The sequence below is a fragment of the Chiloscyllium punctatum genome, chromosome 6 (assembly GCF_047496795.1).
Source record: "Chiloscyllium punctatum isolate Juve2018m chromosome 6, sChiPun1.3, whole genome shotgun sequence".
Classification (NCBI taxonomy): Eukaryota; Metazoa; Chordata; class Chondrichthyes; order Orectolobiformes; family Hemiscylliidae; genus Chiloscyllium; species Chiloscyllium punctatum.
In genome coordinates this window covers 71,666,894-71,683,284 of record NC_092744.1, presented here as the reverse complement: position 1 = coordinate 71,683,284, position 16,391 = coordinate 71,666,894, and the positions used below count along the sequence as shown (strand labels likewise).

Genomic DNA, 16,391 nt, shown 5'->3' with positions numbered 1-16,391 from the left:
GGAAAATAGGGAAGTGATTGCTGGGCCCCTTGCTGAGATATTTGTATCAATGATTATCGCAGGTGAGGTGCCAGAAGATTGGAGGCTGGCTATTGTGGTGCCACTGTTTAAGAAAGGTGGTAAGGAAAAGCTAAGGAACAGTAGACCGGTGAGCCCAAAATCGGTGGTGGGCGAGTTGTTGGAGGGAATCCTGAGAGACAAGATTTATATGTATTCTGAAAGGCAAAGACTGATTAGGAATAGTCAACCTGGCTTTGTGCTTGGGAAATCATGTCTCATGAACTTGATTGAGTTTTTTGAAGAAGTAACAAAGGGAATTGATGAGGGCAGAGAGGTGGACATGATCTATATGGAGTCGAGAGTGTCGTGCTCGAAAAGCACAGCAGGTCAGACAGCATCCAAGGAGCAGGAAAATCGACGTTTTGAGCAAAAGCCCTTCATCAGGAATAAGGCTGGGATCCTTTGGGATGGAGAGATAATTGGGAGGGGGGGTGGGGGTGGGGGGGGGAAGGTAGCTAGGAATGTAATAGGTGGAGGTAATGTTGATAGATCGGAGTGGATAAGTGGGAAGGAAGATGGACAGGTCATGAAGGTGGTGCTGAGCTGGAAGGTTGGAACTGGGGTAAGGTGGGGGAAATAAGGAAACTGGTGAAATCCACATTGATGCCATGGGGTTGGAGGATCCCAAGGCAATAGATGACGCCTTCTTCTTCCAGGCGTCGGGTGGTTAGGGAGTGGCGATGGAGGAGGCCCAGGACCTGCATGTCCTTGGCGGAGTGAGAGGGGGCATTGAAGTGTTCAGTCACGGGGTGGTGGCATTGGTTGGTGTGGGTATCCCGGAGATGTTCTCTGAAGCACTCTGCAAGTAGGTGTCCTGTCTCCCCGATGTAGAGGAGACTGCATAGGGTGCAATGGATACAGTAAGTGACATGGTGGAAGTGCAGGTGAAACGTTGATGGATGTGAAAAACTCCTTTGGGGCCTTGGACGGAGGTGAGGGGGGAGGTGTGGGCGCAGGCTTTGCAATTCCTGCAGTGCAGGTGAAGGTGCCAGGAGGGAAGGGTGGGTTGTTGGGGGGTCTGTGGACCTGACGAGGCAGTCACAGAGGGAACAGTCTTTATGGAAAGAGGATGAAGTGGGAGGGAAATATATCTCTGGTGGGGTCCATTTGTAGGTGGAGGAAATGGCGGAGGATGATGCGATGTACACAGAGATTGATAGGATGGAAGGTGAGGACCAGAGGGGTTCTGTCTTTATTGCATTTGGAGGGGTAGAGATTGAGGACAGAGGTGTGGGAAGTGGATGAGATGCACTGGAGGGGAGGGGAAATTGCAGTCTTTAAAGAAGGAAGTCATCTGGTGTGTTCTGTGTGGAACTGGTCCTCCTGGGAGCAGGTGCGGCTTAGGCAGAGGAATTGGGAATAAGCGATTGCATTTTTACAGGAGACAGGGTGGGAAGAGGTGTAATCCAGGTAGCTGTGGAGTCAGTGAGTTTGTAGAAGATGTCAGTCACCGTCGATGGAGATGGAGAGGTCCAGAAAGGGGAGGGAGGTATCTGAGATGGTCCAGGTGAATTTAAGGTCAGGTTGGAATGTGTTGGTGAAGTTGATGAACTATTCAACCTCCTCTTTGGACGTCAGTAAGACGTTCAATAAGGCTCCTCATGGTAGGTTGGTTAGCAAGATTAGATATCATGGAATACAAGGAGAACTGGCCATTTGGATGGTAGAGGATAGAAGGTGGTGTTGGAGGGATGCTTTTCAAACTGGAGGCCTATGACCTGTGGTGTGCCACAAGGATTGGTGCTGGATCCACTGCTTTTCATCTTGTATATAAATGATTTGGATATGAGCATAGGAGGTATAGTTAGTAAGTTTTGCAGGGAGATGTAGTGGACAGTGAAGAAGATTACCTTAGGGTACAACAGGATCTTGATCAGATGGGCCAATGGGCTGAGGAGTGTGAGACGGAGTTTAATTTAGATAAATGCTGCATTTTGGAAAGGCAAATCAGAGCGGGACTTATACACTTAATGGTAAGGTCCTAGTGAGTGTTGCTGAACAAAGACCTTGGAGTGCAGGTTCACAATTCCTTGAAAGTGCAGACGCAGGGAGATAGAATAGTGAAGAAGGTATTTGGTACGCTTTCCTTTATTGGTCAGAGCATTGAGGATAGGAGTTGGGAGGTCATGTTGCAGCTGTACAGGACATTGGTTCAGCCACTTTTCGAATATTGTGTGCAATTCTGGTCTCCCTCCTACAGGAAGGGTTCCGAAGAGATTTACAAGGATGTTTCCAGAGTTGGAGGGTTTGAGCTACAAGGAGTGACTGAATAGGTTGGGGCTGTTTTTCTCTGCAGCACCGGAGGCTGAGGGGTGACTTGATAATAGAGGTTTATAAAATCATGAGGGGCATGGATAGGGTAAATAGACAATGTCTTTTCCCTGAGATGAGGGAGTCCAGAACTGGAGGTCATTGGTTTAACGTGAAAGGGGAAACATTTAAAAGTGACTTAAGGGGCAACATTTTCACAATGAGGGTGGTGCATGAATGGAATGAGCTGCTAGAGGAAGTGTTCGAGGCTAGTACAATGGCAGCATTTAAAAGGTCTCTGGACAGGTATATGAATAGGAAGGTTTTAGAGGGATATGGGCCAAGTGTTGGCAAATGGGACTAGATTAGGTTAGGATATCTGGTTGGCATGGATAATGTAGACCAAAGGGTCTGTTTCCATGCTGTACAGCTCAATGACTCTATGACTCTAAATGACCTATTGTGCCTCATGGAAGCCATGTTTTGAGTTGCTAGATCTGTTCAAAATCGATTCCATTTAGCATGGTGCCACACACCATGGTGGAGAGTATCCTGAAAATGAAGATGGTGCTTTGTTTCGATGAGCACTGCAATATGTAGTGTGCCAATATTATCATTGACAGTTACAGATAGATTAGTGAGGACGAGGTTTTTTCCTTCATTGGTTTCCTCACCATTGTGTGCATTGGACTGGAATTAGTCAGAGACTCAAAGAGCACAAAGTCTGCTCCATCTTCAGAAAAAAATAGAAATGCTGGAAAAGGGCTTTCTGAAATTCTGAATTACCTTTGGACGTGCTACTGCTGTCTGACCTGCTGAGTAATTTTAATTAAGTATTTCTTGGTTTGCTTCTGGTTTAAACAACCATTTACCCCATGAGCATTCATCTTTTAAAATGGATAGTACACCAGGCAATACAAGTGCCTCTAAGAGAGTTATACGGGCAGCAGAATTGAAATGCAAATTATTCCATCTCATGTTTTATGGATTTGTAGGAACGTTGAGGTGTAATTATTATAGTTCCTGCAGAAGCTAGTGTGACTCATGTTAGTGCTGTTGGTGATGCCTCTCATGTTCTAGTTCAATAATACAGAAATATCTGTGAAGGAGACGTGTATGAGTTTGTGGGGTCATATTATGTGGTGAATGCATGTTCAAAGAATGAAACTTGCAGATTCAGTAAGTTGATTCACTTGTTTGGACGTTCTTGGCTACTATGGGAGTGTAGCAACAAGTAATTGATCTGACTTGCATGTTTATATATTACAATGGATGTAACATCATAGGCCTAATTCTTATTAAATTAGGCCAGTGAACAATTGATGAAATAACCGGACAATATCCTGTCCTTAGAAAATATTAAAAGTAAAACTTGTCTTCAGTCCTGAATGAACTACATCTTTGGATGTCAAGTAAAATAAACTTAGTCCATATTACCTGCAACTCCCTGATTTTGGAAAGTGAAACTGATTCCATTTACAGTGCAGTGTTCTGTGAAAAACATCACATGTTTGTATTAGTTTGAAAGCTGCATTCAAGGAAACAAAGGCCTATCTGGTTGCAGTCACCAAAGCACTTGTATGAAACCAGGTGTCAGTGGGTGAATTGTTAATAAACCAGAAACAGCAGAATAATGAATGGTGCAAAGTGGCATGGAATTCAGTACTGTTAGGTTTACAACAGAATTCAAACAATACTTGGATCTTGAAGTGTTGACGTTGTACACTGCTTTTTAAAAAAAGACATTGTTGAAGTCGTTTTTTTTTATTCCGCTCAGGATAAATGCAAGAATGCCAAATTTCAAAGTGTCTCTTTATGTTCCCCATTTTTTTCAGCAATTAAGTTCTATACTACCAAGTGACTTAAGTTGAGTTATTATATGTAATAGGTTTAACATACCAAGTAGCAAAATAAAGTCATTTTCAGAATCTCTTATTGCACATTCTTTTATTAGATATCAATGAAAATGGAGTAAGGTATCTATAACTGACTGATGGGGAAGCTCTTGACCTTGGAAACTGCTGTTATCTTTCAATATTGAACTTTTCCAAAATTTCTCCATTTTGTGTTATTATGATCCCAGCCCATGGTAATGCCAGACAAGTCAACTTCCAGAACTAAACCTGGCTTGACATAACACAAGTTTTATTTTTCTGTTGTTTCTCTTTTTTATTATTGTGGAAAGCAATCATTTAATGTGTTCACAAGAGGCAGTTAGTCTGCCTTTAAGTAAAAAAAATTACACAAGAAAGAACTGCTGAAATCATTTAATTGCAGGCGCCAGACATAAAGACTGAATTGTTGGGAAAAAGAGGATCACCCATCTCAACACTAAAGTTTCTTGCCCAGCTGGAGTTGCCTGTAATTGGCTTGCTTTTGCCAAATTGCCATGCATTCGCTAACAGCTATTTTCATCAGTTAATTTCTCTTCTTGGGACCTTTTGGACAAACTGCTTTTTAGCAAATCCATGTTAAACAACTTATGCCTTTAGTAACCTGTTAGAATGTTTTCTTCCCCAACATCCATATAACCTTCTGCCTCTAGAGCTTTCTTCACACTGATTTCTGGGTACATCATGAGTTTTCCCAGCCCTGACTACTGGAGACTGTTAGTGGTGACACTTCTGTTGTATGAGCTTGCTTCTGATTCACCCCCTGTCATGTGGTTGGAAACCTCCACACCATAGCACTGATCTTCCTAGGTGGCCTGCTTGGTGATTTAGTAGAAATCACATGACTTAAATGCTATTTTGAACGTTCAAAATTACTTTCTGATCTTTTTGGTCAGCTCTTCACAAAACCGAAAAATCTAAAATCTGTTTTCCTCTATTTTGGAACCCACATTCTCAAATAAGAATATTATGAACCTTTACAATAAATTCTGACTAATTTGACCTTAACAGTATTGTTGATCAATTATTTGTGGACCCTTTGTAAGGTAATTGGTTTAATGTATAATTTTCTCGGGACAGGCCATATTGCAATCCCTACTTGGATTAGGTTAGATTAGATTCCCTAAAGTGTGGAAACAGGCCCTTCGGCCCAACAAGTCCACACCGACCCTCCGAAGAGGAACCCGCCCAGACCCATTCCCCTACTCTACGTTTTTTTTACCCCTGACTAATGTACCTAACACTACGGGCAATTTAGCATGGCCAATTCACCTAACCTGCACATCTTTGGACTGTGGGAGGAAACCGAAGCACCCGGAGGAAACCCAAGCAGACACGTGGAGAACATGCAAACTCCACACAGATAGTTGCCAAAGGCAGGAATTGGACCCCAGTCCCTGGTGATGTGAAACAGCTGTGCTAACCACTGAGCCACCGTGCCGCCCTCTTTAAATTAGATTTAATTGGATTCATGTTGATGTTGAATTTTCTTCCAAATATTTTATTTTGGTTTCATGATTCTAATCATTCTGTTTGGTTTTAATCAGTTTTCACTTGAGTTAAAACTTCCCTTAACATTGCTCATTATTCTCTTGAAATTCAGCTTTTGCAATAGCTTAATTTATTTTCTGGTTCACAGTCTGAGCTCTTAATAGGGATCAGCCATTAATGAATTGTCTGCAGGTCATTTTTCTGTAAATAACTCTGGAGCAAATATGTATTTTTTATAGCAAAGTTCAGCTCTCAGGATACCAATTAAACGTATCACTACTTAATTTGATTCTTATCCGTACTGTCACAAAGCCAAGCCATCTGACTAATGTACCTTTGAAAATGTTGACCTGCTTGAATTCAATTCAGATAAACTCAGCATTCTATCATATTTTGAGCACTTTGTTGTAAATGTTGTAGCTTCAACATTTCTTTGCAATTTATCTCACTGTTTGTGTGTCATTGAATTGGCTGAAAGGTTAGTTGTAGAATTATTCTTGGTAATTTTTAATATGTTTTTATTTTAGCTAAGAATGACAATGCTGGGATTCTTGCAATACTAGCCCTGGTGTATCTCTCCTTCTCGATTGTGAATGCAGACTCGAAAGCAGTGACAACAACTCTTACTACCAAGTGGCCATCTACACCATTATTATTGGAAGCAAGGTAAATATATTCTTTGAAAAGGAAAATAAGGCAGATGTTGGGAATCTGAAATAAAAACATAAAATGCTGAAGAAACACTGCAGGTCTCGCAACATTGTGCAGAGAGAAACAGAATTAACATGTGGAGTTTGGTATGATACTATCCAACTCAAAGTTAGTTCTGCTTCTCTCTTCACAGATGCTGCCAGACCCACACTATTCTTCTTTTGTTTGTCAATTATTAACTGATGTTTTTTCCACTTTAATTAATTTCTTTTAACCAAAATGAAGCATTTTTCATTAGAAGAAATGGGAATACTACATGGTACCCAATCAAAATTACTACTTGGTACTGTTGCAAGAGAACAGTCTTTTCACAAAGAATTACAAGATGTTTGATAATCTGTCAGTATCAATCTTGTTCTAATAGTTCACAAATTTCTGGAATTTGGTTTCAAAGGAAAAAAGGGGTTTAGCAAAGTTGTGCTTTGTCGTCAGACATTATTCTGAGAGGCTAACAATAGTGTTTGCCATGGAACCAGCACCCATACTTTGTATATTTTTCTTAGCTGAATCATTGAGACTGAGTTACATGTCTTGAATTGAGATTTTTCATTTCTGAAAGACATTTGTATATGTAATTTTATTCCCCAGAAGCAGTGGAGGCTTGGTCATTGAACTTATTCAAGGTAGAGTTAGATTTTTATGAGATAATGGAATCTAGGGTTATAGGGGTGGAGAATTGGTGGCAAATGGGGATGTGGAGTTGGATTGCAGTCAGATTAGCCATGATGTTATTGCATGTTAGAGCTTACTCAAAAGACTGTGTCTAAGTCTTATGTTTTTATACTTAAATGAAGTTTCAGCCTCAGAAGTCCCTATAAATAAGGTACGAAATGCAATAATGCTCCAGAAAAATCCAACTTGTATTGTGTTGCTTCAGGAGTTGATTCTTGGGGGGTGTCCAGCAGCACTCCAAGTCCCCAGTACTTACCACCTCCTGACCCGTGTTATTCTCATTATTGTTGCATTGTCTGCCTCTAGAAAGTGGCATATGTCTTTAAGGCTACACAATCAAATCCTCTCCTGCTCCTCCCCTACTTTGTGTTTTCATTCATCAAACTAGGGAATTAGATGGTTTTAACCTTTCCTCTACTTTGTGATTCTGTGCTGCAATTTGTGTACCAAACCAAAAGTATCTATTTTAATTTAATGATCATTTTGTTGATACCCTTGTGAATAAAGCCATTAAGTGCAAAATCTTCCATCTAAACAGGTCAATAATAATGGACTGTTGTGACTTTTAATGCAGCATCTCAATTACAGGCGAAGGTCAATGCAAGAAAGTGGAATGGAAGACACACCAGCGGGTATTTCAAGCTTTACAGTGTTGTAGTTTGCAGTGAAGTGTGTTTGCTGAATAACTGCTCAAAACACTTATTAGATAAACACATCAACAAGGTCAATTCTAATAACTTTTATTTTCTGTGAAGTGAAATAGTACTTGCTACTTTATTGTAGAAGTGAGTAAATTGGAAATTGTTTTCTTCATTTTGCAGTGAATTTTTGGCTGAAGAAAGCAAAGCTAAATTCTGGGATTTTGTGGATGCCACTCAAGAAATTCATCCAGATGAAGGTAGTATTGACTTCATTGCATGTTGATGACAGGATTGATGATCACTTTTCTATTGATTTATGCAATTACGCAAAATACTGCAAATTAACATTGGGTTTGGTGGTGGAAGAGAAACACATTGTCTTGGTTAAAACTTTGGTGGTACGTTGGCCTCCTGTTCCATGCCCGTTTTCCCCATAACTTTTTTTGTCAGACATGTGGACAGATGATACCACAAAGTTCTTGCAATGATTTTGCTCAAAATGTCAGGTGGAAATGGGGTGGTGATAAAATTTGTATGTCTTCAACATGGTACCAAGGTTCTCTACAATGGCAATGTTGAACTAGCCTGTTGTGTTCTCTGATAACTCAGTGTGAGAATACTCCACAAATAAATAGGATGTATCAAAGATAGGGGTGGATCAAGAGGAGCTTTGCCAATGTCTAGTCCACATTCAGAATACGGAAAATGAAATTCTATTAGGATGCATATAGGAGTAATGGCTCTGATTTGATAATGTGAGATGAGCTGCTGTATGTATATACAGAATTACTACATAACCCCATATAATCAGTTTCACTGTGTGAGCACTTTATGCAGGTGTAGAGAAAATAGTTGGGAGTGGATGATGGTTTGAGTAAAATTCCAAGCACTTGACTTGTTCAGTGAACAGCCTTTTATTTGGTCTGTATATACTCCTCTGGTGTATATATAACTCCTGTGTTGCAAATAATTTGCCTGTAGCTCTTGTAGCAAATAAAGTTCATAGGCACAGCATACCATTAGCAAAGGAATGCAAAGTAAGAAAGTTCAAGTTAATGTAAAAAAATGGTGTTGGCCTATTGGTAATGTTACTAAACTAATAATTCTCACCTTCAGACTAATGTACTGGAGATATGGGTTTGAATCCTACATGGCAGATGGTGAAATCTGAATTCATTAAAAACATGGGATAGAAAGGGGGTATAATGATGACCATGTAATCACTATAATAAAAACTCATCTTGTGCACCAATGTTCTCTTTGAGGAAGCAAATCAACCATTCTTACTTGGTTTGAGTTGTGTGAGACTCCAAACTCCTAACAATGTCATTGACTCTTAGCTGTCCTCTGGGCAGTTAGTGATGGGGCAGTAAATGCTGTCCTAACCAGCAATGCCCATATCTTATCAATGAATGGATGAAGAGCATTTTAAAAAAAAGTAATAAGTATCATTTTAAAGATATATCAGTTGCTCTTTATGACACAGTATGTTAATCCTCTGACTAGCTAATCACAGACTTCACTGCCGGTATATGCTCAATTTACAGGCAGTGATAAGGTTTTTACAGTTGAGTTTTATGACACAAGGTCCAAAGAAGGGTAAAATAAACAAGATTTCCATTCACAATTGCTGTTTAGCAACTCTTATTGGGAGTGTACATTATCTATCATCAGTGGTCAAGTTGCATTTTCTCCTTAATTGTCTGGATTGTCACATCAACAATTTTCTTTTGAACAAGAAAGGTGATCAGTATCTATTAAAATGAAACCAAACAATTAATAAAAAAGCTTCAAAAAAATAAAGGAGAAATTTTACAGGCAAGGGCAAATGCAAGGATGCAACTTTATAACTGGTTTGTTTTATATGGCAGAAACAGATATTTCATACTACAAGTATATACTGCAGAAAGCTGGTCAATTTCTGACGCCTGTTCAGACCAACCTCCTGAAGTTTGCCTTGTCTCTACGAGCTTACTCTGCTACTGTTCAAACGTTTCAGCAGGTGAGTTGAGTGTGTATGTATTTTGCAGACTTTAATCCCACTGAAAGCTGGTAAAACTGTTTCTGATGCTGATCTTTTAATAGATTGCAGCAGAGGAGTCCCCTCCAGAAGACTGTTCTGCTTTTATAAATGTGCATGGGGAGAAAAGTTGCAATCCTGACAAGTTGGAGGTGCTTCTTCAGAGTGCTGTAGAGAGGTAAAACAATAAATAGAGCAAGTATAAAATGTATACGTTGAAAGTAATTTCTGAAGTTGTAAAATGTAGTAAAATTCAAAATATTAACAACTTGAAAATTGGTAACTTAGTCATGAGTGGGCTTGAAATTTGATACTGCATAGGACTTGAATTTATTTGATTTTTAGTTGCAATAATACTGTTGTCTAGACGTGGAACTTGGGCTTCAGATGGATTTGTTCCTATTACTGCTGCTGTTATTTTCTGCAATCCTGATTACCTGTCAATTGCCAAATCATGTTCAAGATTGGGAATTGTTGCACATCCCACTGATAGTAATCTTCCTCTGTGAAATACCTTTTGCTATTGCACCCTGTTTTAAAATCTCTATATTTTGAAGCATTTGCTACCTGTTTATCTGCTAATTTGTGACAAGAGACTCTCCTCAATGGTGACCAGTGCATTTGTGTTTGGATTAAGAGAATTTCAACTGCTGAAAGCTTCAACTAGTTGATTAGCCCCAAAGATTTTGAATGCAATTTGGTTTTGGGTGATCTGGTTTGCATCTAAAGCAGAACTTGGTATGCTTGGCCTTTAGCGTGAAGTCATAATGCTAATATGTCATGTTGCAAAGTGAAGCATGACAAACTTTTGGAATTGTCAAGTGCAATTTCTTCATTACATGTAACCTTTTGACATTTTTTACTAAGGACTGACTGAGTTTTGTTTCATGAACGTAGTTAATCAGGAAGAAATCCACATACTTGTGCTTCCTAACATTTATCAGCTCGCATGCTGTTCTTAGACTGTAACATTGTTTTCAGCCTCTAATGTTTCTGATAAGCTCATGGTTTCACATGTCCAGCATCTACCAAACGATTGATTGACTTTGTCTAAGTCACCATGACTCATTCAATTGCAGGAATTCCACCAGGTTCCAACCACCCATACGAGTTTCTCTTTCCCTTCTAGATTGATTGAAAAAATGACATTGATTTTCCATATTCTTCTTATCTTTGCTTTTCATCTGGGTCTGGAACTTGCCGAATACCCACCTCATGACATCCGCTCAGAGCTAACCCAAAGCTCCTGTCTGACTTTGAAAAGGGGTGGAGAGTCAGCAATGGTCACTATTTATTGTTCTTTCCTTTCTATGTTGAAGCTCCGTTCTGTTGATTGTTTGTTTATTTCAGGTGCTTGTGTCGCAATATTTGATGCTTGTTGATATAAAAGTCTATGTTGTGAGTGGTCCCTGACTATATCTATCTGGTTCATATCTAGACAAATCTATTTTTCCAAATCAATGGCTGTTTTTGCTGTTCCTCTGTACACTACGTGTTAATCTATGCTTCTTAATGCATTATCACTTAAAAAGGTTGCTAAACAACTATGCCCGTTCCAATGTCTCACTTCTGACCCAATAATGACCATATAGTCAAATTCCAAGCTCCCTGCTTCTTTCAAGTTTAATCTGCAGGCTCTGGTCTCCTGCTTCCTTTTGGCCATATTGACCAATTGCTGAGGTTCTGGTTAGTGATATAGCCTCCTCGCCATTGTCTCTCTTCCAGCTCAACCCTGCCTTGACTCCCTCTTAATCCAGCCTCAGCTTTTCATTGCTTCTTCACTTCCTTTCACAAATTTAACAAATAGCCAAATTCCCAATCTTCCCACTTCCAGAGCAAAGCCTCTGGAGGTTTGGAGTCCTGAATCTGCTTTGTGTCTCTGACAACACTGTAGCTGTTCATGAGCAGTGACTCAAAAGATCAACTGGTTTTTAATTTTCAAGGTCCGAACATTAATGCTACGGACCACTCCACTTTGAAGTTACCATTCAACAAACTTTGATTTATTCTCTGCTGAAAGGCCAGTTTCTATATTTTCTGAGTTGTAGCGTGAGAAGTTTTCAGATTATTTGGTAGTTTCATGTATGAAATGTCATTCTTATTTGTGTTAAATAGAAATGTTGGACTATGAAAATAAGTATCCATATGTGGATATTTTCCAACACTATGTTGAAAGGTTAAATTTCAAAACAGCTGTCAATATTTCAATGGCATTGTTTTACAATAGCCTTACAAACATGCTCGGACATCTGTAGTGTGAGCTAAGGAAGCATGACGAAGCATACTTCACATGAGTAGGTCCTTAACTGTCTTTAAATTAAACCAATTAAATTAAAACAATTATACTATCTTGGAGTGACAATATTAAATAAAATGGGCCATTGAAAGGGTATATGATTCTGTGAGTCAATAAGATGAGATTTTATGATAAATATAGTAATCATTGTCAATGAGATATTTTACTCCAATGTCAATATAAAGATGAGTTTGTAAATTTCCAGTTCATGTTTTCATCTGATTGCACCTCCGTACAGCTTTATATTTGTTCCAGTAAGTTTAATGGGAAAATGCACCATAATCATGACATGCACTGATGCGGAGCAGGGTTGTCCCAGGTGCTGTCCCTTGAGTTAACTAATTTCTACTGTAGTTGGATGAATTGAATTTGGGATTAATACTTCAGAGGAAAAAACAATTATCCTGAATTCAAGAACTAAATCAGTTGATCAGTTGCTGTTGTGATGAGCACAAGATTGGTTCATTTTGATGGCTGATTTTTTTGAACTGGAAACCCACATTTACTGTCTCAAATCTGCACCTGAACAATAACTAATCTAACCACATCCTAGAGGACATGGCAGCCTTCAGGGCATGATAGCTCAAGGATAAACTATTTATAAGAGTTTATTTTTGTTATTTTTTGAATTGCTTTTTATAAATCTTCAAATTGGGTCTGAAAGTCATATCTTAGGTTTTAATTATACAATTATCATGAAAACAAAATAGTTTAATGGTTTCTACATTGGAAAAATCCTTTGAAATATTTAATAAAATTAACTAATTTATAAAAGTCCTCTGACGAGAACTATTTAATGTAATTCTACTTGGAGCTTAGTCAATATTTTTAATTCTCATTTTTTTTCTTTATATCAGACCCAAGCCTTATTTGTTTAAAGGCGATCACATTGATGCATCTTTTAGACCCGAACTTCCAGTTGTAATTCTTTATGGTGAAATCGGTACCAAAGAATTTTCCAAGTTCCACAAACTCCTTCGTTCTAAATCTGATGTTGGAAATATCAACTATGTCCTCAGACATTATGTTGCTGTAAGTAAAACAACCCGCTTCGTGATTATTCCTCATTTGCAAGTTTATTAATACTCATTCCTTGTTCATTTCTCGCTATCTGGGGAATTCATTTTAAGTATTGTGAAAGTGGTTATTTATTAGGATTGGAGAAGTTTCACTTGCCAAAAAAGTGATATACTTGTTAATAACCGTATTTTACTGTGACAAATTTCTGTCCTGCCTCTGTTTGCACCATTGTACCCTTCCTGGCAGATGATTCCATGGGTCACTCTAATGCCTTGCCAGGATGACCATTCCATAGGAGGACTTTGATGCAGGGTGCTGACACTAACCGTAGCTCCATTGACAGAGCTATCTGAGTTTTCCTACGGTTCAAGTTGTACGGTTTCGTTTTATTTGAGCCTCTTTGTTAGGTGGATAGCAGCAGCAAGTCATTGTCTGTATTCTATAATGTACAAAGAAAGAGTTAAGTGTTAAATATTGACAGAGCATAAGTAATTAGGTATTCAATGTTGTATTCAGTCTTGTGATGTGATAAAAGGCTTTTGAGTCAGTTGGATGGAGACTGAAGGAATGACTAATTGAAGACAACACACATCTGGCTGTGCCTTCCATTCAGTAATAGTATAACTGGTGTCTCCTTTGTAAAGTAAGAAGGAGTTAGTTATCTGATACATTTAATTACTATTAATCAGAGTAATACTAATATTAAACTTGTTAATATATAATTTATTAAAGTAATGCTCTGGATTTGTTGCACAGTTATCGTGTTCCTACCTCTTAGCCAGAAAATCTCAGTTCAAGTTTCCTCTCAGGATATGATGGCATGGAAGTGTGTCATGACAAACTTGTCCAAATGGAAATGAGTTCTCTGTCAACAAAACACTTTAAAAACATGAAATTTCCTACATTATTAAATTTTTGCCTAGCTGGCAAATAATTAATTACAAAATAAGCAAATGCTTAAAGTTTGTATGATTTCATTTGCTTTTATTTCATGTTTTTTGAATTTTTATTTACAGAATCCAAGTGAGGATAAGGTCTTCCTTTCTGGTTATGGAGTTGAGCTTGCCATTAAAAGCACTGAATATAAGGCCAAAGATGACACGCAAGTGACAGGTCATTGAAATAATTCACATTCTGTACAATTTCAACATTACTATAATAGCAAGTATTTTATTTAACTTGTGTACTCAAACTTGTATAAATTTCTTATTTTCATATAAAGATTAATTTTCAAATTAGAGCTTGATGCAATGATATTCGTAGTCTATTACTGCTGAAGCAGCTTCATAATAATCAAAAATTACAGCATTGACTGCTGATGGAATGACAGTAGGTTATTCTGAATACTGACAGCTGCTAGTCTATGAAAGGCATCAAACAAGAGTTGGTAAGTTCTTACACCTTCAGTGAGAATAGGGGATGATGAGGTCAGATGTAGCATTCAAACTGTTATTCAGCTGGGATGAATTCAATTCAATTCAAGAAGACCTTGAATTGAACCAGGATTTAGATAGCTTAATGTTGGACTGGGTGTTGCTTTTAATTGAATACCAGGCTTTCAAAGTGTTTTGCAAATAGTGTTATCTTCCTTTGAAAAGGAGTGCAAATGAAATTAATTTGATTTTAGGATTTAATATTTTCAGACTGACATTTAGAATCATTTGAGTTGCATAGTACGGAAACAGACCCTTTGGTCCAACATGTCAGTGCTGACCAGCAACCTAAATTAATCCAGTCCCATTTGCCAGAACTTGGCCCATATCCCTCTAAACCTTTCCTATTCATATACTCATCCAGATGCCTTTTAAATGTTGTAATTATACCAACCTCCTCCATTTCCTCTGAAGAGCTTATGGTTGAAATGTCGATTCTCCTGCTCTTTGGATACTGCCTGACTGGCTGTACTTTTCCAGCACCACACTCTCGACTCTGATCTCCAGCATCTGTTGTCCTCATTTTCTTCCACTCCCTCTGGCAGCTCATTCAATACAGGCATTAGACCATGTTTGAAAACATTGGCTGTTTGGTCCCTTTTAAATCTTTCCCCTCCCACCCGAAACTTATGCCCTCTAGTTCTGGACTCCCCAACCCAGGGAAAATACCTTGACTATTTATCCTACCCATGCCCCTAATGATTTTATGAACACCTAGAAGGGCATTCCTCAGCCTCCACGCCAAGGAAAACAGCCCCAGTCTATTCAGCCTCTCTCTATAGCTCAAATACTCCAACCCTGGCAACATCCTTGTAAATCTTTTCTGAACCCTTTCAAGTTACACAATATCCTTCCTATAGGAGGGAGACCAGAATTACACACAATATTACAAAAGTGGCCTAACCAATGTCCTCTACGACTGCAACATGACCACCCAATTCATATACTCAATTCTCTGACCAATAAAGGAAAGCATACTAAATGCCTTCTTCACTATCCTATCTACCTGAGACTCCACTTCAAGGCGCTATGAACCTGTGCTCCAAGATCTCTTTGTTCAGCAACAGTCCCCAGGACTTACCATTAAGTGTATAGGTTTTGCCCTGATTCTAAATTTAAACTTCATCTGCCACTCCTCAGCCCATTGACCCATCTGATCAAGATCCCATTGTACTCTGCGGTAACCTTCTTCGCTGTCCACTACACCTCCAATTTTGGTGTCATCTGCAAACCTATTAACTATACATTCTATGTTCACATCCAAATCATTTATATAAATGATGAAAAGCAGTGGACCCAGCACCAATCCTTGTGGCACACCACTAGGCACAGGCCTCCAGTCTGAAAAGCAGCCCTTCCATCACCACCCTCTGTCTTCCACCTTTGAGCCAGTTCTGTATCCAAATGGCTAGTTCTATCTGTATTCCATGAGACCTGACTCTGCTAACCATGTTGAATGCCTTACTGAAGTCCAGATAGATCGCATCCACCACTCTGCCTTCACCAATCCTATTTGTTACTTCAAAAAAGCTCAATCAAGATAATGATTTATTGACCTAAAACTACAGAGTTGTAAATATGTAAGTGATTTAAAGCAAGTATGACTTTAGTAGAAGGATTTGTTCTCTTTTTGTCAACAAACAAAATATCAAACCTTTAAAAAGATTAGGATTTGAAATTTGTTTTTATCTTGAACTTGTTAAGTTCTAACTGCTGATGACTGGTCAGGAACTGAACAATCTGGGGGATTACCTTATATTCATGGCCCTTTCTATAAATGTAATCTATCGCTGAGCAGTATTCAATGATTGCATTTTATAACTGAAGTGTGAAATCTGACACCTTTACCCCAGTACTCAAGATATAATAGTCAGCATTCCATTAAACTCTTTTTTTTTCTCTCTC

The 16,391-nt window shown here is 38.7% G+C and overlaps 1 protein-coding gene across 3 annotated transcripts in view; it reads left to right on the top strand.

Moving 5' to 3' along the window:
* Positions 1-16,391, top strand: part of uggt1 (UDP-glucose glycoprotein glucosyltransferase 1) — a 138,735-nt gene that overhangs the window by 16,524 nt on the left and 105,820 nt on the right. For 2 of the 3 annotated variants that reach the window (XM_072572901.1, XM_072572899.1), the window contains exons 2-7: positions 6,221-6,359; positions 7,898-7,974; positions 9,589-9,719; positions 9,803-9,915; positions 12,891-13,065; positions 14,070-14,166. In XM_072572901.1, coding sequence (XP_072429002.1) covers positions 6,221-6,359; positions 7,898-7,974; positions 9,589-9,719; positions 9,803-9,915; positions 12,891-13,065; positions 14,070-14,166 — 732 coding nt within the window. The remainder of the gene's footprint in view (positions 1-6,220; positions 6,360-7,897; positions 7,975-9,588; positions 9,720-9,802; positions 9,916-12,890; positions 13,066-14,069; positions 14,167-16,391) is intronic. The other variant, XM_072572900.1, reaches the window with a different exon arrangement.